Source organism: Neoarius graeffei, chromosome 23 (genome assembly GCF_027579695.1).
Source record: "Neoarius graeffei isolate fNeoGra1 chromosome 23, fNeoGra1.pri, whole genome shotgun sequence".
NCBI lineage: Eukaryota > Metazoa > Chordata > Actinopteri > Siluriformes > Ariidae > Neoarius > Neoarius graeffei.
The window spans coordinates 19,880,153-19,907,946 of record NC_083591.1 but is presented as its reverse complement, the minus strand read 5'-3'; the positions used below and the strand labels follow the sequence as shown (position 1 = coordinate 19,907,946).

Sequence of the window (27,794 nt, the reverse complement as noted above, 5' to 3'; positions counted from 1 at the left end):
AACGATTAACATGCACACAGCAACACCAATACACGATTCGCCTGCACACAGCAACGCCAATACACGGATACGCTCAGCTCCGCAGGCATCCTGCGCTCCAAATCTCTCCGCCCTGAACAGCGAGTGCCCTCTGGAGGGTGCGCACTCCGGCCCTGCGCAGCTCACAGAGCGCGCGAGTGAAGCACACGAGCAATGATTCGGGACTGAGCCGCTGTGTGTGTGATCCCAGCGCGTATCACTTACCACTTGCAAGTGGAAGGATGGCAAGCCTAAAGACAATCATAACTACACAATGGGCAGTATTTGCATCAGTATTTGCAGTATTTTCATACTTTTACACTCTTTAATGAAAGGTGATACAAGGCGGAAGTCCGCGCCGTTTTTCAGCAGTCGCGTCACATGACCAACGCCAGCGAATCAGGAAGGTGGATGTCACAGTGACGTTGTCCAATGACGACGCCAGCTAGAGCTCAGCACAGCGTATCCGCGTATCCGCAATGTTTACACAGCACCGGATCAGACACGATCTAGATTGAATACGTGGACGCTGGCGGATTCCCGTTTCCCGGCGTTTCCAGGCGTTTTAATGTAAACGGACAGTGCATCCGCGAAGAAAACGAGACAGATACGGTCTAATGTAAACTTGGCCTAAATTGACCGTAGGTGTAAATGTGAGTGTGAATTGTTGTCTGTGTCTATGTGTCAGCCCTGTGATGACCTGGCGACTTGTCCAGGGTGTACCCCACCTTTCGCCTGTAGTTAGCTGGGATAGGCTCCAGCTTGCCTGCGACCCTGTAGAAGGATAAAGCGGCTAGAGATAATGAGATGAGAAGAAGTTTGGTTTTGGTGCTGGTTTTATTGATTTGATAAAATCTCTTTGCAGATCCCCCCCAGGCTAGGGTTATTTCTCTGCCCTCTTTGCGCTTGCCATTGAGCCCCTGGCAGAGGCCCTTAGAAGCAATCCTAATATATGTAGCTTTGAGATTGGTACTGATACACATAAGATTTCACTTTTTGCTGATGACATCGTTTTATTTTTGACCAACCCTGAACACTCTCATTCTTACCTCCAGGAATTATTGGGTACATACAGTTCATTTTCTGGGTACAAGGTTAATTTTGACAAAAGCGAGATTTTGCTGTTGTCTGTATTTGATTTCAGTAAAGTTAAGTATAAGTTCCCTTTTAAATGGTCTCCTATGGGTTTTAAATATCTAGGTGTGTTTGTTGACAGTAACCTTAAAAAATCTCTACAAGTTCAATTTAGTCAGTTTGCTTCAGAAAATGGGAGGAGATTTGAAAAAATGGATGGATTTGCCTCTTACTTTACTTGATAGAATTAAATGTTATGAATATCCTGCCTAGATTCCTATATATGTTTCAGTCACTTCCGATTCATGTCCCAGTAGCATTCTTTTCCTCCCTTAAAAAATAATCAGTTTATTTGGCATGGTAAGACGCTAAGACTCAGCATGGATAAATTAACTCTGGATTATGAGGATGGAGGTCTGAAACTCCTGAACTTTCAGTTGTACTATTATGCTGCTCAATCCAGATTTTTGGCACAGATGTTTGACACGGGCCCTCCTTCTTCATGGCTCAATATTGAAAGGATAGAAATGAAAGAGGAGACACCAACAAATTTCTCATCTCATCTCATTATCTCTAGCCACTTTATCCTTCTACAGGGTCGCAGGCGAGCTGGAGCCTATCCCAGCTGACTACGGGCGAAAGGCGGGGTACACCCTGGACAAGTCGCCAGGTCATCACAGGGCTGACACATAGACACAGACAACCATTCACACTCTCATTCACACCTACGGTCAATTTAGAGTCACCAGTTAACCTAACCTGCATGTCTTTGGACTGTGGGGGAAACCGGAGCACCCGGAGGAAACCCACGCGGACACGGGGAGAACATGCAAACTCCACACAGAAAGGCCCTCGCCGGCCCCGGGGCTTGAACCCAGGACCTTCTTGCTGTGAGGCGACAGCGCTAACCACTACACCACCGTGCCGCCACCAACAAATTTATTGTATAAATAAACAAACAATCAAAACTACAACTGATTAATCCTTTAATTATCCATTCAATCCAGGTTTGGTATAAACTCCATGAATTTTTTAAGATAGATGGGTTTCTTTCTCCTAAAACTCCATTATGGGGAAATAGATTGTTACCAATGATCCTTCAGAGTGGCAACTTTAGATCTTGGCAGGATCAAGGTATTTGCCGCCTAGAACACTGCGATAAAGACAGAGTATTTACATCTCTAGAACAGTTAAAAGAAAAGCACAGTTTGACAAATAAGGATTTCCTTAGTTATCTCCAGTTACATGACTTTATTAGAGCCAATCAAAAAGGAGATTGGAATGTATCTCCCATATCTCCAGTTGAGCATCTGTGTCATGATGGCCAACCGTTATTTAGAACTATCAGTTCGAGTGTATACAGCTTGGGGGCGTCGTGGCTCAGGTGGATAAGGCGCCATACCATAAATCCGGGGACCCGGGTTCGATTCCGACCTGAGGTCATTTCCCAATCCCTCCCTGTCTCTCTCCTGCTCATTTCCTGTCTCTACACTGTCTTATCCAATAAAGGTGAAAAAGCCCCCCAAAAAAATCTTTAAAAAAAAAAATGTATACAGCTCTTATGTCGACTTTATCAATACCAGATATGGATAGATCAAGGGTTAAATGGGAGAAGGACCTGGGAATAAGTATTGAGGAGCAGTTATGGAGGGACTTGTGCAGAGATGGGGTCACCTCTACTTTAAATCAGAATCACTTTTATTGCCAGGTATGTGAACACACACGAGGACTTTGACTCCGGTTTCACTTAGCTCTCTGAGTACAAACAGATAAAAAAAAAAGCATAGACAAAAAACAAAAAGCTATGTACATGTAGAAGGGTAAATATATGTATCGACAAGGATATAAATTTTTAATCTTTTGGTGCAAAATGGTGCATAGTGCAAGGATGACTTAGTAAATATAAATATACAGTGTGCACAGAATGACGGCATGAGTGTGCAGATATTTCACAGTTGATGTTACTGATATTTGAATCCGGTTTTAGCTGTTCATCACAGAGACAGCCTGAGGGGAAAAAAACTGTTCTTGTGTCTGGTTGTTTTTGCGTACAGTGTTCTGTAGCGTCTCCCAGAGGGGAGAAGTTTAAACAATTTGTGACCAGGGTGTGATGGGTCTGCAGAGATGTTACCTGCCCGTTTCCTGACTCTGGACAGGTACAGGTCTTGGATGGAGGGCAGGCTGACACCAATAATTTTCTCTGCAGACCTTATTGTCCGTTCCAGTCTGTTTTTGTCCTGCTTGGTGACCGATCCAAACCAAACAGTGATGGAAGAGCAGAGAACAGACTGAATGATGGCAGAGTAGAATTGTGTCAGCAGCTCCTTATGGCCCTTTTCCACTACCCTTTTTCAGCTCACTTCAGCTCGCTTCAGCTCACTTCAGCCCGACACGGCTCGCGTTTCGACTACCAAAAACCAGCACGACTCAGCTCGTTTCAGCCCTGCTTAGCCCCTAAAACTCGCACCGTTTTGGGGTAGGGCTGAAGCGAGCCAAACCGTGCTGACTGAGGCTGGGGGCGTGAGCAGACACTCCCCTGTGCACTGATTGGTGAGGAGGCGTGTCCTCACATGCCCACACACGCCCCGCGAGCGCGCTGGGATCTGTAAACACCGCAAACCCGGAAGAAGAAGAATTACGAATTACGAGAATTTCTGAAGCCTTGTGCGCCTCGCCTCATCTATACGCTCTTGCCAGTATCTGTTGGCGTTGTCAAGCCACAGCACCAAGACCAGCAACACTAACGACTCCATGTCCTCCATGTTTATTGTTTACTATCCGGGTCGTGAGACTACCGCTTAAAAGATCACTGAATCAGTGACATACAGAGCATCGGGGACGAGTTCGCGGAGCGTAAGGCTCGCCGTATGCCCTTCAAATAATGCGCGCAGTAGGCTATTGATGTTTTATTATGAGCCATGTACAGTATGTAGCCGAATGTTTTTTTGTTTCTGAGTTACATGTTCGTTTGAAGGACTTAATGTACAAAATAACATAGTTGCACCCCGTAGTGTTGAAATTGGTAAACACAGTGCATTCAGTGAGGTTTGCACCGCCCTCCTTTTATTTCTGACTCTTCCTGTCAGCGTTGCAACCTCTGAGCGCTCATTCGTATGCCCTTCAAATAATGTGCGCAGTATAGGCTATTGATGTTTTATTATGAGCCATGTACAGTATCCTAATGTTTTTTGTTTCTGAGTTACATGTTCGTTTGAAGGACTTGATGTACTAAATAACATAGTTGCACCCGGTAGTGTTGAAATTGGTAAACACCGCAGTTGCGGACATTTTGTAGCCTAAAATGATGTTATGATAAGCTTTAATAAAGGGTCCGGTCGTTTGCCCTGCCCCCGGCCCGGCTCTGACTTGTTCCGCCACTGTCACTGATGTCACTGTTTGCGCTGCTTAACGACATCACATGACGTCCACCCACTTTCGCTAACTCCACCCAATGTGTCCACCCACTTCCAGCCAGCACGGTTCAGCGCGGTTGTAGTCGAAATGCAACTCCAACAGCCCCGCTCAGCCCGACTCAGCTCGACTCGGCACGGCACGGCTCAGCCGCGTTTGTAGTGGAAAAGCGGCATTAGACAGGTTGAGCTTCCTGAGCTGGTGCATAAAGTACAACCTTTGCTGGGCCTTTTTGATAATGGTGACTGTGTTGGTCTCCCACTTCAGGTCCTGGGAGATTGTGGAGCCCAGAAACCTGAAGGTTTCAACAGCAGTCACAGTGTTGTTGGTGACGGTGGGGGTGGGGGGGCTCCTCCTAAAGTCCACTGTCATCTCTACAGTTTTGAGTGTGTTCAGCTCCAGATTGTTCTGACCGCACCAACAGACCAGCCGTTCAACCTCCTGTCTGTATGCAGACTCGTCACCGTCTCGGATGAGGCCAGTGACTGTTGTCATCTGCAAATTTCAGGAATTTAACAGACAAGTCTCTTGAGGTGCAGTCGTTGGTGTAAAGGGAGAATAGCAGTGAGGAGAGCACACACCCCTGGGGGGCGCCAGTGCTGATAGTCCGGGTGCTGGATTTTTGCACACTGTTTCTTCACACACTCAAGGTTCGTCTCAGCAAGTTTCAAGTCTACGCCTTAAACTCTCTAGCGCCACCAGCAGCTCAAATTCGCGGGTGCAAGTCACCGATACGTTTCTGCTTGTAACTTTTGAACCGTTGGTCCGATTTTCAAAAACTTGGTGTCCCTGGAATCCTTGGGCCGAGACGATTCCAGCGCACCCTGTGACATCATTTTCCGCCCGGAAAAATTTCCCGCCATTTTGAATTTTGTGCAAATCAATTAAACTGCTTCTCCTCCTTCAATTTTTGACCCATTTTGAATTTTGTGCAAATCAATTAAACTGCTTCTCCTCCCTCAATTTTTGACCCATTTCTGCTCCCCAGCCTCACCTGCTGCTTCCCGTCAGTCAGGAAGTTTATAATCCACTGACAGGTGGAGGAGGGCACAGTGAGCTGGGTGAGCTTGGTGTGGAGGATGCCTGGAACGATGGTGTTGAACGCCGAACTGAAGTCCACGAACAGGATCCTGGCGTACGATCTTGCAGAGTCAAGGTGTTGCAGGATGTAGTGCAGTCCCATGTTGATTGCATCATCTGCTGACCTGTTTGCCCAGTAGGCAAACTGCAGGGGGTCCAGCAAGGGGGTCTGTGATGTCCTTCAGGTGTGACAACACCAGTCTCTTAAAGGACTTCATGACTACAGATGTGAGGGCTACAGGCCTGTAGTCATTCAGTCCTGTGATGGTGGTTTTCTTGGGAACCGGGATTATTGTGGAGCGTTTGAAGCATGAGGGGACTTCACACAGCTCCAGGGATCTATTGAAGATCTGGGTGAAGATGGGGGCCAGCTGATCAGCACAGACCTTCAGCCAGGAGGGTGACACACCGTCTGGGCCGGGTGCCTTCCTGATCTTCTGTCTGCGAAAAAGCTGACAAACATCCTCTTCACAGATCTTAAGTGCTGGTGTGGGGTCAGAGGCGAGAGGAAGCAGAATAGCAGGGGGTGTAAATGGGTCTTTAATGTCTGGGGGGGGAAGAGGTGTGAATGTGCCAAATCTGCAGTAGAACACATTCAACTCGTCAGCCAGTTGATGATTCATTGCAGTGTTGGGGGATGGTCTCCTGTAGTTGGTGATGCTCTTCAGGCCTCTCCACAAGGACTCTGGATCATTGGCTGAAAGGCTGTTTTTGATCCTTTCAGTGTAGCTCCTCTTAGCTGCTTTCATCTCTTTCATCAGTGTTTTTCTGGCCTGTTTGTACAGGACTCTGTCCCCACTTCTGTAGGCCTACTCCTTGGCCTGGCGAAGCTGCCTGAGTTTTGCAGTGAACCAGGGTTTTGTTGTTGTATGTGCGGAAGGTCTTGGTGGGCACACACGTCTCGTCTTCTTCCGCTTTATCCGGGACCGGGTCGCGGAGGCAGCAGTCTAAGCATGGAAGCCCAAACTTCCCTTTCCCCAGACACCTCGGCCAGCTCCTCGGGAAGAACACCGAGGCGTTCCCAGGCCAGCCGAGAGACATAGTCCCTCCAGCGTGTCCTGGGTCTTCCCCGGGGCCTCCTCCCGGGGGGACATGCCTGGAACACCTCCCCAGGGAGGCGTCCAGGAGGCATCCGAAAAAGATGCCCAAGCCACCTCAGCTGATTCCTCTCGATGTGGAGGAGCAGCGGCTCTACTCCGAGCTCCTCCCGAGTGACTGTGCTTCTCACCCTATCTCTAAGGGAGCGCCCAGCCACCCTGCGAAGGAAACTCATTTCGGCCGCTTGTATCCGCGATCTTGTTCTTTTGGTCATTACCCAAAGCTCATGACCATAGGTGAGAGTCGGAACGTAGATCGACCGGTAAATTGAGAGCTTCGCCTTTTGGCTCAGCTCCTTCTTCACCACGACGGACCGGTAAAGCGACCGCATCACTGTGGAGGCTGCACCAATCTGCCTGTCGATCTCACGCTCCATCCTTCCCTCACTCGTGAACAAGATCCCGAGATACTTAAACTCCTCCACTTGAGGCAGGACTTCTCCACCAACCTGGAGAGGGCAAGCCACCCTTTTCCGGTCGAGAACCATGGCCTCGGACTTGGAGGTGCTGATTCTCATCCCAGCCGCTTCACACTCGACTGCAAACCGCCCCAGTGCATGCTGAAGGTCCTGGTTTGAAGAAGCCAACAGGACAACATCATCTGCAAAAAGCAGAGATGAAATCCTGTGGTTCCCAAACAGGATTCCTTCCGGCCCCTGGCTGCGCCTAGAAATTCTGTCCATAAAAATTATGAACAGAACTGGTGACAAAGGGCAGCCCTGCCGGAGTCCAACATGCACTGGGAACAGGTCTGACTTACTGCCGGCAATGCGAACCAGACTCCTGCTCCGTTCGTACAGGGACCGGACAGCCCTTAGCAAAGAGCCCCGAACCCCATACTCCCGAAGCACCCCCCCCACAGAATACCACGGGGGACATGGTCGAATGCCTTCTCCAGATCCACAAAGCACATGTGGACTGGTTGGGCAAACTCCCATGAACCCCCGAGCACCCTATGAAGGGTATAGAGCTGGTCCAGTGTTCCGCGACCAGGACGAAAACCGCATTGTTCCTCCTGGATCCGAGGTTCGACTATTGGTCGAATTCTCCTCTCCAGTACCCTGGAGTTTCGATTCACCTATAATTGGAGCACACACTCCGGTCCCCTTTCTTAAAAAGAGGGACCACCACCCCAGTCTGCCACTCCAGAGGCACTGTCCCCGACTGCCACGTGATGTTGCAGAGGCGTGTCAACCAAGACAGCCCCACAACATCCAGAGACTTGAGATACTCAGGGCGGATCTCATCCACCCCCGGTGCCTTGCCACCGAGGAGCTTGCAAACCACCTCAGTGACTTCGGCTTGGGTAATGGACAAGTCCACCTCTGAGTCATCAGCCTCAGTCTCCTCAGTGGAAGACATGACGGTGGGATTGAGGAGATCCTCAAAGTATTCCTTCCACCGCCCGACAATGTCCCCAGTTGAGGTCAACAGCTCCCCACCTGCACTGTAAACAGTGTTGGCAGAGTACTGCTTCCCCCTCCTGAGGCGCTGGACGGTTTGCCAGAATTTCTTCGAGGCCGACCGATAGTCCTTCTCCATGGCTTCCCCGAACTCCTCCCAGTTCCGAGTTTTTGCCTCCGCAACTGCCCGAGCTGCAGCACGCCTGGCCTGCCGATACCCGTCAGCTGCCTCAGGAGTCCTGGAGGTCAACATGGCCCGATAGGACTCCTTCAGCTTGATGGCATCCCTTACTTCTGGTGTCCACCACCGGGTTCAGGGATTGCCGCCTTCGTAGGCACTGGAGACCTTGCGGCCACAGCTCCGAACAGCTGCGTCCACAATGGAGGTAGAGAACATGGTCCACTCCAGACTCAATGTCCCCTGCCTCCCTCGGAAGCTGGGAAAAGCTCTCCCAGAGGTGGGAGTTAAAGACCTCCCCAACAGAGTGCTCAGCCAGACGTTCCCAGCAGACCCTCACCATACGTTTGGGCCTGCCAGGTCTGTCCAGCTTCCTCCTCCGCCAGCGGATCCAACTCGCCACCAGGTGGTGATCAGTTGACAGCTCAGCCCCTCTCTTCACCCAAGTGTCCAAGATATAGGGCCGGAGATCAGATGAAACGACTACAAAGTCTATCATCGACCTCCGACCTAAGGTGTCCTGGTGCCACGTGCACTTATGGACACCCCTATGCTTGAACATGGTGTTAGTTATGGACAAACCGTGACTAGCACAGAAGTCCAATAACAAAACACCACTCGGGTTCAGATCAGGGAGGCCGTTCCTCCCAACCACGCCCCTCCAGGTGTCACTGTCATCGCCCACGTGAGCACTGAAGTCCCCCAGTAGCACAATGTCTGCACAATGTACCCCAGTCTGAGCACCCCTCAGTACCTCTCCCAGGAACTCCAAGAAGGCCGGATACTCTATACTGCTATTTGGCCCGTAGGCACAAACAACAGCAAGAGCCCTCTCCCCAATCCGAAGGCGCAGAGAGGCGACCCTCTCGTTCACTGGGGTAAACTCCAACACATGGTGGCTGAGCTGGGGAGCTATAAGCAAGCCCACACCAGCCCGCCGCCGCTCACCACGGGCGACTCCAGAGAAGTGGAGAGTCCAGCCCCTCTCGAGGAGCTGGGTTCCAGAGCCCAAGCTGTGCATGGAGGTGAGCCCAACTATCTCTAGCCGGTACCTCTCAACCTCCCGCACAAGCTCAGGCTCCTTCCCCCCCCCAGCGAAGTGACATTCCATGTCCCAACAGCCAGCCGCTGTGTCCGGGGATCAGGTCATCGAGGCCCCTGCCTTCGACTGCCACCCAATCCACACTGCACCAGTCCCCTACTGCTACCTCTGTGGGTGGGGAACCCACAGGAGGTCGGGCCCATGTCACCTCTTCGGGCTGAGCCCGGCCGGGCCCCATGGGCAAAGGCCCGACCACCAAGCGCTCGCATACGAGCCCCAACCCCGGGCCTGGCTCCAGGGTGGGGCCCGGGCACACGCATATGTGTCAGAAAACAGAATCCAGGGACACATGTCTGCCCGGGGGCATTTTGAGTTATTGACAGATTCAGAAAGTACAGTTTCTAAGCTTTCCAATGATGCCTTCCATGTGGAGATCTGACAATATTTGAAGAATGTGTGGCCTTTTGAAAGTGTATACTACTTAAAACAGAAAAGGGAGAAAATCGCCCTCAAAGTTTTCCATCTCAGCTACTCTGGGTGTAGGGCGGGCACATAATGGTGCTCATTTGCATGATATTAAGGAAAGCTCTACCCCCTACTAGCTAGCACGATACTACTTTCATGTAAACAAAGATCACCACGTCAATTTTCCTTCCATGCAAAGTATACCCAACACAATTATGAAGTACAAAAATAAGTCCTAAAGTATACTTTAACGTTTTGTGGTTGAAAAATTACTCACACCGTAAGAAAGAAAGATAGCACAATGATGACACAACTAACACAACACTAGTTTCATGTAAAGCCTCGGTCACAACCGGCCGTACGTGCTCCTACGGCCGGTCTACATGCAAAAAACGCAAGAAACGCACGAGAGCGCGCATGAAACGCACGAGAGCGCGCGTGTGATGTGCTGATTTTCGAGCCGCAGACCGGCCGCAGAAGTTCTTTGTCATATCAAACAAACTCTACGGGCGCTTACGATTTTTTCAGGTTGCAAGACAAACTTACGGCCAACGCGCGTCTTTCTCCGTGAACAAAAAAAAAAAAAACCACAGCGATTTGGGAAACGCCAAAAATCGCACGGCCAAAAAATCGTATGTCCGGTTGTGACCTAGGCTTAACCAAACCACTCTCCATTACATGCAAAAATAACCACACAGCCTTAGATTAATAAACTTGCCCCATCAGAAAGAGAAACGGCGCCTTGCACACACCAATGCCTCCGATGGAATGTAATCCTAGAACGGTCCGTGTATCATCCGATCATTCAAGTATTCCATTCAATCTGGAAAACGAGGTTGCGTTTTTTTGTTTTTTTTTTGCTAGAAATGGTTATCTCCGATGTAAATACCGTGTGTCTGTTTGCTTCGCGGTGTTTCAGCTCCTCTGTGCTCTGTTTAACATGCTCATTCCATAGTGAAATTACACGCCTCTATGCAGGTTAAGTTGCCATGCGCTCAGCTCGGATCATACAGCTGATTCGCGAAAAAAAAAAAAGACTTAAATCATCATGTGAATGGCCCATATGGTAATTTACCCACACCCCCCAGCAGGCTACAGTCCTGACAAAAACGAGACAATTTGCAACAAACATGTATGCTTTTCTAACAAAACAATATATTATCTGAAATACTGATTGCATTCTTCAAGATCTCAACTTGCACATGATGGAAAAAAACAAAAATCACAAATTTAGAAAAAAATGCTTCTTTTGCGATTATCTCGGATTCGTTTCGGCCGACATGTGTCCCTGGATTCGGTGAGGGGTCACATATCCTCACAAAAACTGATGTAAGATGTCACAGTATCAGTCAGTTCATGCAGGTCTGAAGCTGCAGCCTCAAAAACACTCCAATCAGTGCAGTCAAAGCAGACTTGTAGTTCCACTTTGGCCTCATCGGACCATCTCCTCACCATCTTGACTACAGGCTTAGCAGATTTCAGCTTCTGCCTGTAGGTCGGGATAAGATGAACAATGCAGTGATCAGATAGTCCCAAGGCTGCACGAGGGACAGAGTGGTATGAGTCCTTTAAAACAGTGTAACAATGGTCCAGAGTGTTAGTGTCCCTGTCCACTTAATGTGCTGTTTATATTTTGGCAGTTCGTGGCTGAGGTTTGCTCTGTTAAAGTACCCCAAAACAATGAGCAAAGAGTCCGTGTGTTTTTTCTCCACGTTGTTTATCTGGTTAGCCAGGTGTTGTAATGCCTCAGTAACACAAGCCTGAGAAGGGATGTAGACTCCAACCAGAATAAACGAGGAAAACTCTCGCAGAGCATAAAACGGTTTGCAGTTTGCAGTGAAGTCAATAGCTGTGTGCCTCTAGAGAAAATAACTTACTGGATGCAGAAAAGTAGTAAGACTTTTTACAAAATATGCCAACCATTTCTAATTTATATGGAAAATCTACAGTACCAGCATGCCAGATTGACTGACTAATTTCCCTGTATTCAAGTTTGACATGATCTATGAGTAGTGATGCTACCCTTTGTCTTTCTCTGTATCTTCGATTATTGCATAATGTATTTTATTTATTCATTTATTGCTATTATTGTTTGTATTTATTTATTTTTTTTTTTATTTATTTAATTTTTCCACTTTCTATTGTCCTGTAATTGTGAGTTCATTTAATTTTTACTTTGCCACTTTGTGGACATTGAGTTTTTCCTTGATTTGAGTTTGTCTTGCCAGTTTGTAAATGTAATTTTGTCCTTGTTCTTGAAAAAAATCAAACATAAATATTCAAAAAAAAAAAATGCCTCCAAGCCAGTGTGTAGGACTGATCAACAGTTACCAGAAACATTTAGTTGCAGTTATTGCTGCACCAGATACTGAAAGCAAATGTTCACATACTTTTGCCACTCCCAGATGTGTAATATTGGATCATTTCTCAATAAATAAATGACCAAGTATAATATTTTTGTCTCATTTGTTTAACTGGGTTCTCTTTATCTACTTTTAGGACTTGTGTGAAAATCTGATGTTTTAGGTCGTTTTAGGTCCTATTTATGCAGAAATATAGAAAATTCTAAAGGCTTTACAAACTTTCAAGCACCACTGTATGTAGGCCATTTTTAATGCAGGCTTGTGTGCAACATACATTTCCAAACTGGGTTTATCTGTGAAACAATTCACTGACTTATTATCGTCCTTTTTCTGAGGTTCTTACAAATATCCAGTTTCTCCCCTATCCATACTGACTTGCAGATACGGGTAAGTCTTTTTCATCTGACTAAATCCAGGCTCACAAATACATCGACATCGGTTAGAGTAGAGTGGGGGGAAAAAGCCCCCCTTAAGGAAAATTCAGTTTTTCTCCAAGTTGAAATGAACCATGTGTTTAGTTTTACTCATAGTTTTTGACAACAGTGACATGAACAATAATGCCACCTAAAGTTTGCCTAAAGTTAATACTTTTTTTTTTTAACAAAAACAAACATTGTGCCAAGGGGGCCTTTTACCCCCCTCCCCCAGTGGGGTAAAAGGCCCCCTGAGGTGGGGCAATAGGCCCCCTCACTCAAAAAAAGCTGTTTGGATAGCAAAAGTGTTTACTTAAGCCTATAATGTGAAAGAAACAAGAAAATATCCCTGAATTAATGAATAGATGCAGTATTTTATTATATTTCGCATTTTAATTTCAATTTTTTTTTAAATTTCAATTATTTTTAATATTAAGTTCAAATTACTTGTTTTACTCAACCAGGTAAGCGAGATGTTATTAAAAACTATGTATCTGCTATTCAGAAATGTATGAAATACAGTAATTATGATAAAAGGAAACGATGCCCCCTGGGGGCCATTTACCTCGCCATTAAGGGGGCGTTTTACCCCACAGACTACACTTTTACAAAAAAGGGTCTTACTTTCAAAATGTGATTCAACTTTTTATACCTAATGTATTTTTTTAACGTACTGACTTGTCTACTCATACCACATACACAGTTGTGATATCTGACGAAATAGCAGCTATCTAAATACAGTTTTACTGATATCTGAAAATTATATCACTTACCATGAAATTTGATTTCTCTCCGCTGCGTTGCTGATATGCGATCCACAGTGGATATTTGTATATCCCCATTGTCAAGCCAGTCCAGAGCAACAATAGAAATGTAACTTTGCGCCATCTGGTGGTTATTTTGGGTAAAACAGGCCGGGGGCATATTACCCCACTCTACTCTACACCTAACGTCTGGTGCTTGGCTATCAACGACTTGATGTCACATCCTGGGCGCCATATTGGTTGCCCATGTACAGTAAAGCTTGACGTGCTTTTGGACTGTTAAGCACTTAAAGCTACTTATGATAGCTAATCAGGTGGCTGCACTTGTATGCATTATAATAATTAAGGCTTCTACTATCGATATAAATTAAGTTTAAATGCTGTACAAGTACCCTTTAATAACAGACTTGCAGCGATCGAATATTTCATTTATTTATAGTGATTGAAAATGTCTACCGGTATGTTGATTTCCATTCTGCTGGCGTAATGTGTGATATTAGATTTCCACACATTTGGGCCTTTTTCTTTCACTATTATTTTGAACATGGTGGCTGGGTAATGAATTAGTAGTGTTACGATGGTTTGCACACTGTACTTACGAGTGCATGGCTAGATTTTTTTTCTCACTGACTGTAGAGTATAAAATGAACAACTTTAAAGGACCCATGGCATGGTGGTTTGTTGATGCTTTAAACGGGCTCGTGGAGGTTTCCGGATGTTATATCCGCAGCCTTTCTCGAAATGAACCCTCGGCACGTAGATATAGCCTCCTGGGAGAAAGCCCCATTTCAGCGCTTTTCCCAGTGCGTCATTTTGCTAATGAGAAGCATGGAGGCGGGGAAGGGTAGAGGGTGGGGGCGGGTCTTATCATTAATATTCATGACATGTAAACGTGTTACCTCTGATTGGCTAACAGCACTGTGACGCTACCTCCAGTGGGTCAGAACAAGCAGATGTGGGTGTCTTACTATGGCGAGAGAGAAGGAACAAACCGCAAAGGGAAAAATACCGCGCGCTGATGTCAGTAAGGTGCGACTCGAGGAAATAAAATAAATTCAACAAATGTTTGGGTTTTTACTGAACAAACAAATAAATAAAATGAACGAGTGACTTAAAAGAATGTGGGTGTCTTTTGTAAAAACTGTTGATTGGCTATTGTAATAGAGCATGCTGCATGCTTTTTGGTTTTGTAGCGCAGAGTACCTGGCTAACTGCAGGAAGCGGTTAGCTGCACAGCTAATGTAGCCATTGCAAGGCTAACGTGGCACCGATTTTAAAACACGGCAAAATGACTTAACAGTTATACTTGTTCACTGTTTGTGGCTGATGCGGCAGGGATGCTTGGTACGGACCCAGGCTTCAGTGACAGTTGATGTGCAAAACCTGCCCTGTACTGTCCCAAGTTGTGGAAACATTCCTCAGGAAAATGCTTCCGACAAACATACACCGTCTTAGGTAGACTCGACGGCGTATTATTGAAGTAAATAAAATTAAGCCAATGCGTCTTCAGGGGCTCTCCCGTCGGCAGTAAAAACAGACTCTTTTCTGTGTTGTCACATCCATGTACAGCGCAATTTCCATGTTTCGCTCGCTTAGGTGATGCCATGTTGTGTATGGTCTCCTCACTACAACTGGGCGGGCAATTCATACGGTGGGTGGGAATCCAGAGGGGGGGCATGGGGATCATCTCCTTTGCTGACGTAGTAAAGGGAAGAGCTTATCAACGCGCCGTTTTGATGCGCCATTCTCAAATGTTGGGCATAGTTTGGTTTACACATTATGAAATTTCTAGCCACTGGTGTGACTTAAGAAGGTCAGAGGAACTCATTTTAACGTTAAAAAACCTCAGAAAGTGAAAATTTCATGCCATGGGACCTTTAAGGAAACCAAACGTAGAAATTGGACCACAATACTTACATTCAATGTTTTGCTGCTATAACTGGATTGAATGGCATCATTTTATTGAAACTCTCTCAAACATGAATTATTGATATTGAAAAAATGATATCTGGGAGTTCTGGAAACTCTCTGGTCCACTAATGCCGCTTTTCCACTACCAACGCGGCTGAGTTGGGCTGAGCCGTGCTGTGCTGAGTTGGGCTGAGTCGAGCTGAGTGGGGCTGTTGGAGTTGCATTTCGACTACAACCGCGCTGAACCGTGCTGGCTGGAAGTGGGTGGACACATTGGGTGGAGTTAGCAAAAGTGGGTGGACGTCACGTGATGTCGTTAGGCGGCGCAAACAGTGACATCAGTGACCTTTTAAGCGGTAGTCTCACGACCCGGATAGTAAACAATAAACATGGAGGACATGGAGTCGTTAGTGTTGCTGGTCTTGGTGCTGTGGCTTGTTGTCACCAACAACGCCAACAGATACTGGCAAGAGCGTATAGATGAGGCGAGGCGCATAAGGCTTCAGAAATTCTCGTAATTCGTAATTATTCTTCTTCCGGGTTTACGGTGTTTACAGATCCCAGCGTGCTCGCAGGGCGTGTGTGGGCATGTGAGGACATTCCTCCTCACCAATCAGTGCACAGGGGAGTGTCTCCTCACGCCCCCAGCCCCACTCAGCTCGGTTTGGCTCGCTTCAGCCCTACTCCAAAACCGTGCGAGTTTTGGGTGCTGAGCAGGGCTGAAGCGAGCTGAGTCGTGCTGTTCTGAGATAGTCGAAACGCGAGCCGTGTCGGGCTGAAGTGAGCTGAAAAAGGGTAGTGGAAAAGGGCCATTTGGAAACTCTCCAGAGGAACCGGAGTCTTTGCCTTTATGCTGGCATAGTAAATGTACATTCTCAAATGTCAGTGCATGCATGATTGAGTGGCTGCATTGGAAAAAAAAAACTGTACCAAAACTGACTACTGCCATCTTATCATCTTTCTCTGCTTCTCTCCATTTTGCTCCCCACTATCTTTCTTCCAGGCATTATTTTGTCACAAATTCTTACACAGTGAGTAACCCTGGTGAACAGTTCTACATGTTCAGCGTCATTGCAGCGTGGCTCATCACACTATGTGGCCAGTCGTTTGAAACACCACAAGAATACGATGACCCCAATGCAATTGTCTCAAATGTCCTGATGCACCTTAGGGCGCTGGTCAGTTACAACCACATAAGAACACAAGACTGTTTGTGATTGCATGTGTATGTGTATGAAAAAGAGAGAAACAGCCATTTCTAGAAAGTGTACTCACTCTATGATTTGATTGATTGTGTGGTTGCTGTAGGGTGTGTTGGTTGACTTTCCCCCAACTAAGCTGAAGTCTGGTTCTGGGGAATATGTATGTTACACCTTGGACCGCTTAGCAGAGGAAGCCCTGAAGTGTAGACAGTTTGTCTGGAAGAGGTAAATAACACTTCATGACTTTAGAAGAACATTTAAGAAGAGCTCTTCAAATATTTCATTCTTTTTCTCAGGCCTCTATACCCCTCAGAGGAACTGGAGGAGAAGTCAGTGATTGGAGATGATGCTGAGCTCACACTCAGCAAAGTGGAAGAGTTGACTGTGAGGCACACACACTTTCAAAGTTACACATATAGTCAGGTCCATTAATACGTGGACATAGTTTAAAAAAACCTGTCAATCACAGTATATTGGAATTTAAATTAAATAATGAATGTGACCAGAAAGTAATAATTTTATATGTTACATTTATTATCCTACATTAAGCCATTTCCATCTGTAACACACTCATGCAAACAGTGCTATTGCATACTTTTGATGGTACCAAGCAAAAGTTTGGACACACCTAATTCAGTAGCTTTTCTTTATCCATAGTAATGCATAAAATTACTGTACTTTATTATTGACTATTTACTGTTTGATGATCTCAAACACCTTTTAAGAAAGCAAGAAATAAAAAAAAACTTTTAAAAAGACACACTTATTGATTAAAAAGCATTCCAGGTAACTACCTCATGAAGCTGGTTAAGATAATGCCAACAGTGTAAAAAAACTGCCATCAAGGTCGCTACTTTGAAGAATCTAAAATATGAAACATTTTCTGGTTTTTCTGAAGACTTTTATCAAATAAGTCCATACATGTTCCATGTATTATTTCATAGTTTATGTCTTCACTATTGTTCTGCAATGTCAAAAATAGTTGAAATACAGAAAAAGACTTATGAATGCGCACATGTCCGAACTTTTAACTGGCACTGTACGTAACTGTATGAAAATGGTATGTACTTCTATGTAACACTTTTATAATACCTGGCAGAGGCAGGACAATCTTGCACCTGCAGTGAAGTAAGCTGCTGCGATGGATCAGTATTGTATTTTAAAAGGGGGGGGGGGGGGGACGGTTTCAGAAGAAAGAAACCAAAATCTTGGGCCAACACCATCCTCAGCAAACAAAACAGCAAAGAAAGTTGCCACTCTGGCAATTCAAAAATGGAAAATAGACTGGATTGATGTTGAAAAGCTGAATAAGACACCTCTCCCATTCTGTACAGTATGCAGGGCTCAAATATAGCCTTGTATAGCTAAAAGCTAATCATGACTTTGTTAAAAGATGAAAAAGTATTATCTGACTGCCACCAAGCAAGTAAGCATCATCAATTTACTTAAGTGGTCAGTGACATTTGGTAAGTGACATTAATGGTCATGCCAGAGATTGTAAAATGCCTTTAGTCTGATTCCTTAGCTAACAGTGTCAGCAAGTTGGCAGTAAAGATAGCTAGCTCACATTAATGAAGTCTTGCATAAACAGACCTATCTCCATACTTGGTTTTACTGATTGCCAGTGCTGGAAAAAACATTAAATGTTACAGCCTGCATGTGAGGCAGCATAGTCGAATCTATAATTTTATTTAATCCATGCTCAAAACAGCAGCAGGGCTAAATTTGGGGATGAAATAAAGTGTGCTAATATTCAGAGCTAAGTTTGTTGGTACAAGGTAGCGATTACTGTATGTATTTTAAGCTGGTCTCATTTCACATTAAAAACAGCAATTTTTGCACTAATGACTAATTACTCTGTTACTACTTTTTCATATACAAACCCGATTTACAGTAAAGTTGGGATGTTTTCCAAAATGCAGTCAAAACAAACATCTCTAATTTGTTCATTCACATGAACCTTGTATTTAACTGACAAAAGTACAAAGAAAATAATTTCAGTGGTTTTACTGACCAGCTTAATTGTAAGTATAAACAAAGTTAACATTTGATGCCTGCAACACACAAATTTTGGGACAGAGGCAAAATAAAACTGAATCGTTGATAGGATATTCAAGTAACACCATTTTGGAAGATTCCACAAGAAGCAGGTTAATTAGTAACAGGTGAGAGTATCATAATTGAGTATAAAAGGAGCATGCACCAAAGGCTCAGTCTTTGCAAGCAAGGATGGGCCATGGCTGACCACTTTGTTCCAAAATTCATGAAATTGTTAATCAACTCAATATTTCTCAGTGCAGGATTGCAGAGAATTTAAGTCTTTCAAAATCTACAGTACATAATATTGTGAAAAGATCCAGGGAATTCAGAGACATCTCAGTGCATAAAGGGAAACCACTGTTGAATGTGCGTGAACTTTGAGCCCTCAGGGCTTTTCTCAGTACTGCCTGAGAAACGGTCATGCTAATATGATAAATATAGCCATATAGGCTCAGAAATACTTTGGCAAACCATTGTCAACACAGTCCGCTGCTGTTTTATGCAAGGAGGGAGCCATTCATCAATTCTATGCAGAGATGCAGCCAATTTCTCTGGACCTGAACTCAGCTCAGAGGGACCGAAAGACATGGAAACCTGTGCTGTGGTCAGAATTAACAAATCACAGCTTGTTTTCAGGAAAACCAGACGTTGAGTTCTCTGTGCCAAAGGTAAACACAAGCATCCAGTTTATCAGAGAAAGGTGCAAAAGCCAGCATCTTTGATGGTATGGGCGTGCATCAGTGCCCACATTATGGGTGACTTGCATGTATGTGAAGGTGCTATTGACGCAGAGGTATACACTGGGATTTTAGAGAGACGCATGTTGCCATCAAGGCATCATTTCTTTCCGGGAAGTCCATGGTTATTTCAGCAGGACAATGCTAGGCCTCGTTCTGCATGGGCTACAACAGCGTGGCTTCATAGACAGAGTGCATGTGCTTGACTGGTCTGTTGGCAGTCCAGATTTGTCTCTTATTCAGAATGGATGGAGCATCATGAAGAGGAGAATCAGACAACAGCAATCAGAGAAAGTTGAGCAGCTGAAGTGTTGTATAAAACGAGGATGGGCAAAAATTCCAATTGCAAAACTGCAACAATTAATATCCTCAATTCCCATGCGATTGAAAGAGTTATAAAAGGAAAGGTGATGTAATTCAGTGGTAATAATTCTTCTGTCCCAACTTTTTTTTTTTTGAGTGTGTTGCAGACATCAAATTCCAACTTCGTTTATATTGACAAAATACAGTTAAGTTGGTCAGTAAAACTATTGAAAATCTTTGTCATTTAAATAAAAGGTTCAGGGCGGCACGGTGGTGTAGTGGTTAGCGCTGTCGCCTCACAGCAAGAAGGTCCTGGGTTCGAGCCCCAGGGCCGGCGAGGGCCTTTCTGTGTGGAGTTTGCATGTTCTCCCCGTGTCCGCGTGGATTTCCTCCGGGTGCTCCGGTTTCCCCCACAGTCCAAAGACATGCAGGTTAGGTTAACTGGTGACTCTAAATTGACCGTAGGTGTGAATGTGAGTGTGAATGGTTGTCTGTGTCTATGTGTCAGCCCTGTGATGACCTGGCGACTTGTCCAGGGTGTACCCCGCCTTTCGCCCGTAGTCAGCTGGGATAGGCTCCAGCTTGCCTGTGACCCTGTAGAAGGATAAAGCGGCTAGAGATAATGAGATGAGATGAGATAAAAGGTTCACGTGAATTAACAAAATCACAGATTTGTTTTTGTTGGAAAATATCCCAATTATTCTGGAAATGGAGTTTGTGCGTGTGCTCTCTTTGTCTCTCTGTCTGTCTGTCTCTCTCTCGCGCGCACACACACACACACACGGAGTGAACATAAGTCTACACACCTCCATCAGAACTTGAATTCTGCCAGAACTTTTTCCACCTTTATTGTAAAATTGCAATCTATACAAAGGTGAAAAATCAAAACCTGTTTAGGGCAACAAAAAAATAAAATAAAAACCATCCAAAAACCTGGCACACCCTTTGTGCACCTAATTGTGCACACCCTTTAATAATCAAGGACGTGGCTGTGTTCAGAATCAACCAATCACGTTTAGTCTCATCTTAAATAGTAGTTGGTGCCAGGTGTATACAAACTAAAGTGGCTCTGACCTCAAATAAAGTTTGGCTGTTCCTGTAGAATTATTCTGAGATCCTCTTGGTTGCATCATACTCCATAAGCCAAGCAAAGAGCTTTCAAAACATGAATGGGATCTCCTTATTGAAAGTATCAAGGGGTACAAAAAAGTATCCAAAGCATTAAACATCCCATGGAGCACAGTGAAGACAGTCATCAACAAGTAGAGAAAATATGGCTTAACAGTGACTCTACCAAGGTTGGGACATCCCTCCAAGATTGATGAGAAGACAAGGAGAAAACCGGTCAGGGAGGCCACCTAGAGGCCAGCAATATTAAAGAAGCTGCAGAATTTCCTGGAAAATACTGGTTGTTCCCTACATGTCACAACAATCAGTCATATTCTTCATATGTCTGGGTTATGAGAGCAAGATAAGTGTCAGAATGCAGGCACTTATGGATGTATGTGTAGGGGAGAGCGGGGAGCAAACTGGAAACAAAGCCAAATTGCAAGACAAGAAGTGTAGTCAGAAAGGAGACAAGGGTCGGTCAATTGGCAAACAGGGTAATAGAGACAAGACAGATAACATAAACAAAGAAAGAGCAAGGGTCAGAAATACTAAGAGTTAGGCAGAGATAGAAAGGTTTGGTATGGACTGGAGAAACACAGTGATAATTCGCACTGAAGGTGTGTGTGTGAGAGGCTTAAGTAGTGTGGCTGAGTTTAGAAATGAACGACAGCTGATATCAATAAGCGGGTGACAAGAGGCGCTGTGCTCTCCGGGAGTTGTAGTTCTGAGTGGCCATGTTTGGCCCGTGCTGTCATTCTCAATGGCTCCCTCCAGCCAGTGTCTCCACTCCTCAAGGGCTAATTTTAATGGTGAGTAGTTCTCTATTCCCACCATTATAATTCCTCTCTGCAGAGGTGAGTTTCTTTGAGAAGAAAGTCACTGGGTGAAGCTTGTGTTTCTCACCGAAGTGCTGAGACAAGATTCCTCCTACTCTAGTATCAGAAGCATCGACCTCAACTGTGAATGGCCTGGTCAGATCAGGGTGCTGAAGAACTGGGGCAGAGGTAAAGGTGTGCTTGAGTCGGTTGAAGGCTTCTTCTGCTGAAGGTTCCATTGAAGACATTTGGGTCCCTTCTCGAGCAGGGCCATTAGAGGAGCGGCAATCATGCTGAAGCCTCTAATGAAGCGACAGTAAAAGTTGGCAAAGGTCTGCCACATCTGTAAAAGCTGAAGGTCCTTTACAGATGTGGGTGCTGGCCAGAACATGATGGCAAATACCTTGGCAGAATCCTTGCTGACTCCTTCTGCACTGATGTAGCCCAAGAAGGAGATTCAACTCTGATGAAATTCACATTTCTCTGCTTTCACGTAGAGATGATTAACCAGCAGGCGTTGGAGGATGGCTCAGACATGTTCTAGGTGGCTTTTCTTGTTGGGAAAGTACATTAGGATGTTGTCAATATAGGCAATCATGAACTTGCCTAGCATGTCCCTTAGCACATCATTGATCAAGCACTGGAACATGCTAGGTGCCTAAGAAGGGCCATAGGGCATTATCCTGTACTCAAAATGGCCGGCGGTTGTGCTGAAGGTGGTCTTCCATTCATCGCCTTTCTTCATTCTGATGGTTGTAGGCACTACATAGGTCGAGCTTTGAGAAGATCTTGGTGGATCGAAGGTGTTCTAGAGCCTAAGGAATAAGAGGAAGAGGACAGGGATGTTTGACAGAGACTTGATTCAATCCTCTATAGTCTATGTAGTTTTTCTCGACAAGAAGCCTGGGTTTGGGGGAACCCACCTGTCCTGCCAGAACGTCTGTGGAGGACACTGACGATATCTACCTATTCGGAACCATGATTACCGGACTTTTGCTGATTGGATTAGGCATTGCCCTGGTATATCGAGGAAATCAGACAACGGTGACAGCTGTTCAAAGCCCCACAAAGCTGCCCGATGTGATTGAAGTGGTGGGCAAAGCTGTCGGCACTCAGACTGTGGCAGAACTTGAACCACAACATGGTTGTCATCTTGGAAATGCTTTCGGCTTTGCAAGGAATAAGTATTTCAGAGACCAAATTGAATTGAATTGAACAGAATGGACAAAATGGACAGATATGGACGAGTGGTGTGGACGTGTAAAGACTGCGTCTGTTCAAAAGACCAAACAATCTCTATCTTGTCGACATTCGGCTCCCTGAACAGCACCGGCCTCGATCAAGGCCATTGCTGGGGAACATTTCCCCCAGAAGGTCACTGCTGGGAGACACTCTCGCATTCTTTGCATTCCTTCCCCAATTTTCTGCGGTCGCCGTTTTTCACCCCCAGTGTGACAAGCAGGTGCGTGACCAGTGCCTTCATGGCTGCAGGAGCGGACGGCTGCTTGCTTGCGCTGGGTTACCTCTACCTCCTCCCCTCCCCTCAAGTCCTGTTTTTTAAAGTGTACTTGTGTTATTGTGTGCTTGTGCGGAGGTTTTTAAATGCTCCCACACTGTACTCCTGATAGGAGCATAGTGGGGGGGGGGGGGTGTTCTTTTTTCCCTCATCTTTTCTCATGTTACTACTGTTTCTTTTTCTTTTATCCCTGTCTTCCTGTCCTGTTCCCCCTCTGTAAGGACAGGTTGATGGTCAATTTCACTGGTAACAGTGATAATAAAGGGTTCATTCGTTCTATGCATGGCTGGAGACCACTACCTTGTTTCTCCACAAAAAAGAAGCCTGCTGATGCGGGAGACTTTGAAGGCCAGATGTAACCCTGTTTGAGGGCCTCTTGGATATATTCCTCCATGGCAGAGTGTTCTTTCTGAGAAAGGGGGTAGATGTGACCATGTGGAGGTGACATGCCGGGTAGAAGATCGATGGTGTAGTCATAAGGTTGGTGTGGTGATAGCAGCCTACAAGCCTTCCCCTTGCTAAAAACTTATTTCAAGTCCAGGTAACACTCAGGAACACTCTCCATGGAATCCGGTTGTAGGCTCTCAACAAAGGTGGAGGAGAGATTGATTTGGGGACGTGAGAGACTGTTCTGAAAGCCGGTGGATGACCATTGGAGAATTTCTTTGTTCTGCCAAGAGATGTGGATCATGAAGCTGTAACCAGGGGTAACCAAGAATGATGTGATTTAACAGTGGTGGTCACGTAGAGGGAGAAGAGTTCTGAGTGGAGTGCTCCCACCTGAATATGAATGGGAGCAGTGCAAGTAGTGACAAAACCATCACTTATCGGTCCCCCATCGATGGTTCTGATGCCGAGTGGACTTTGCAGAGGGGTCGTCGGTAGGTTGAACTTCTGGACAATCATGCTGTTGATGAAGTTCCCCTCTGCCCCTGAGTTGACAAAAGCAGACAGAATGTGTGTGGAGGATGCCAATTTTAGCAATACTTTGCATTGAATTTGCACCGGACTCACTGCTTGAGCTGGACTTTCAGCTGAGCCGGTGCGAGACGGGCAGATGGGACACTGACTGATACAATATGATGCTTGGAACTCCCAGAGTAGAAGCATAGCCCCTCCTTCCTCTGCCTTTCATGTTCAGCATGTTTCAAATGGGTGTGAGAAACCTCCATGAGTGTAGTGTCCTCAGAGGGTTGAACTGGTTTGGTGTTCACCTTGATGTGGGTCAGTGGGTCAGTAAATGATTTAGTCGTATTGCTAGGTCAATGAGGGAGTCCAGCATTAGTTGCTTATCTCTACACGCTAATTCACTGAGAATTACTGGACAAAGACCTTGGCAAAACACCACCTTTAGTGCTGGATCATTCTGTCTGCTGGCTGCCACTACCGTTCTGAAGTCCAGGGCGTATTCAGTGACTCCTCAGGATCCCTGTGAGATTGTAAGTAGACTTTTGCTGACTTCAGTTCCCTCGGGTTCATGGTCAAACTCTCTTGAACAACTTGAGAAAATATTCATACGAAGTTGTTTGCTCACCGCCATTTCTCCAAACAGCACTCACCCATTGCAATGCTTTGCCAGCAAGGAATGACAAAAATTTAGTGATCTTGTGTTCATCAGAGAGATTGGGCATTGTGGAGAAGTACATGGGGCACTGAAGTAAGAACCCCTTACAAGTGAGAGCATTCCCGGCATATTTCTCTGGAATGGGAAGTTGCAGTGCGGGACTAGGAGAAGCCTCAGGATATGTTAGGAGGGCCTGTGACATCACAGTTGTGAGCTGAGCCATTCGGGTGTTGAGGTCTGCAAGCATCTGTTGATGTTCTCCTAGAAGTCATCCTTGAGCATTCAATGTAGTTTGCTTCACCTCTTTTGCTACGTCCATGATAGGCAAAGTATCCTGTCAGAATGCAGGCACTTATGGATGTATGTGCAGGGGAGAGCGGGGAGCAAACTGGAAACAAAGCCAAATTGCAAGACAAGAAGCGTAGTCAGAAAGCAGGCAAGGGTCGTTTGATCGGCAAACAGGGTAATAGAGGCAAGACAGATAACATAAACAAAGAGAGATAGCAAGGGTCAGAAATACTAGAGTCAGGCAGTGAGAGAAAGGCTTGGTAAGGACTAGAGAAACGCAGAACTATACTTCACACTGAAGAGGTGTGTGTGTGTGAGAGGCTTAAGTAGTGTAGTTGACGAGTTTGTGAATGAACGACAGCTGATATCAATAAGCCAGTGACAGGGGGCGTTGTGCTCTCTGGTAGTTGTAGTTCTGAGTGACCATGTTTGTAGTTTGGCTCATGCTGTCATTCTCAATGGCTTTGCTAACAATAAAAGCCTTTATTCACAAAGAAAAACATTCAAACCCGGCAAAACTTTGCAAAAAGGTTTATCCAGCCTCCCATAACTATGTGGAAAAATGTATTATGGTCTTATGAGACTAAGGTTTAACTATTTAGCCATAATTCCAAAAGGTATGTTTGGTGCAAAAATAACACAGCACATCAGTAGTAGAACATCATTCTCACAGTGAAGCATAGTTGAGACAGCATCATGCTTTGGGAATGCTTTTCTTCAGCTTTAGTCAAGGTGGATGGAATCATGATTAGCTCCAAATATCATTCCATTTTGGCACAAAACCTTCAAGCATCTGCTAGGAAGGTGAAGAGGAATTTGATCTTTCAGCATGACAACGACCCAAAGCATACATTTAAATCAACAAAGCAGTGGCTTCACCAAAAGAGGATCAGTGTTCTGGAATGGTCCAGCCAGAGCCAAGACCTTAATTCAACTGAAAATCTCTGTGGTGACCTGAAGCGAGGTGTACACAGATGTCCTCGCATTTTGACAGATCTGGTAAATTTTTTTGCAAAATTGCCACGTCCACATGTGCCAAGCTGATAGACACTCACCCAAAAAGACTGAATGCTGGAATAAAATCAAAAGGTGCTTCAACTACAGTGGAGCTTGAAAGTTTGTGAACCCTTTAGAATGTTCTATATTTCTGCATAAATAGGGCCTACAACATCAGATTTTCATACAAGTCCTAAAAGTAGATAAAGAGAACCCAGTTAAACAAATGAGACAAAAATGTTATAGTTGGTCATTTATTTATCGAGGAAAATGATCCAATATTACATATCTGTGAGTGGCAAAAGTATGTGAACCTCTCGGATTAGCAGTTAATTTGAAGGTCAAATTAGACTCAGGTGTTTTCAATCAATGGGATGACAATCAGGTGTGAGTGGGCACCCTGTTTTATTTAAAGAACAGGGATCTATCAAAGTCTGATCTTCACAACACATGTTTGTGGAAGTGTATCATGGCACAAACAAAGGAGATTTCTGAGGACCTCAGAAAAAGTGTTGTTGATGCTCATCAGGCTGGAAAAGGTTACAAAACCATCTTTAGAGTTTGGACTCCACCAATCCACAGTCAGATAGATTGTGTACAAATGGAGGAAATTCAAGACCATTGTTACCCTCCCCAGGAGTGGTCAACCAACAAAGATCACTCCAAGAGCAAGGTGTATGATAGTCGGCGAGGTTACCAAGGACCCCAGGGAAACTTCTAAGCAACTGAAGGCCTCTCTCACATTTGGCTAATTTTAATGTTCATGAGTCCACCATCAGGAGAACACTGAACAACAATGGTGTGCATGGCAGGCTTGCAAGGAGAAAGCCACTGCTCTCCAAAAAGAACATTTCTGCTCATCTGCAGTTTGCTAAAGGCCCAGCCAGAGCCCAGACCTTAATCCAATTGAAAACTTTCATATGAGCAGCGAGCAGTACATGTGAGGAAACCCACCAACATCCCAGAGTTGAAGCTGTTTTGTACGGAGGAATGGGCTTTTGCCATACATACTTTTTGCCACTCACAGATATGCAATATTGAATCATTTTCCTCAATAAATAAATGACCAAGTATAATACTTTTGTCTCATTTGTTTAACTGGGTTCTCTTTATCTACTTTTAGGACTTGTGTGAAAATCTGATGTTGTTTTAGGTCATATTTATGCAGAAATATAGAAAATTCTAAAGGGTTCACAAACTTTCAAGCACCACTGTAAATATTAGTTTAGGGATGTGCACACTAATGCAACCCGATTTTTGGATGAATTTTCCTTTTCCATTTTTTAGCTAAACAGTTTCTGATTTGTTTTCACCTTCTTTATATAGGTTGCAATTTTACAATAAATGTGGAATAAGTTCACTTTTCAGAATGCAAAAAACCTGCCCTTTTAGCAGTGGTGTGTAGACTTTTTATATCCACTGTGTGTGTGTGTGTGTTTATATTGTATTGTATTTATTTATATATATAATATGAAGGAGAGAGAGAGGGAATACTACGTGGTCATGCGAAGATATCTTTGAAGATATCTGTTTATCTTTGAATGGTGAATGTTTATTTCACAAGTGAATAGAGCAAACGAGTGAAATATTTTTCAACACGAGAAGATAAACTTCATATCTTTGTTTGACCATGTAATGTTCTTTATATTATATAGAGACATCTACAAAAAATATGTAAGTTCATCAAAAGAATTTTAATTTTGAATCGGTTCACCATCTTGACAACACGTGTCCACTCAACGGGAAACACTGGGAGTGACCATCATTGGAGTAAAATTGTAAAATTTATCAAAACAATTCGAGTTCAGGGGGCGTCGTGGCTCAGGTGGATAAGCCGCCATACCATAAATCCGGGGACCCGGGTTCAATTCCGACCCGAGGTCATTTCCCGATCCCTCCCCCACTCATTTCCTGTCCTGTCTCTACACTGTCCTATCCAATAAAGGTGAAAAAAGCCCAAAAAGATATCTTTAAAAAAAAAAAAACAATTCGAGTTCCTCACAA

The 27,794-nt window shown here is 45.0% G+C and overlaps 1 protein-coding gene across 2 annotated transcripts in view; it reads left to right on the top strand.

Moving 5' to 3' along the window:
* The window catches only part of ift57 (intraflagellar transport 57 homolog (Chlamydomonas)), a 112,014-nt gene that overhangs the window by 33,124 nt on the left and 51,096 nt on the right, over positions 1–27,794 (top strand). For both annotated transcript variants that reach the window (XM_060905907.1, XM_060905908.1), the window contains exons 2-4: positions 16,223–16,397; positions 16,528–16,646; positions 16,718–16,805. In XM_060905907.1, the coding sequence (XP_060761890.1) occupies positions 16,223–16,397; positions 16,528–16,646; positions 16,718–16,805 (382 nt within the window). The remainder of the gene's footprint in view (positions 1–16,222; positions 16,398–16,527; positions 16,647–16,717; positions 16,806–27,794) is intronic.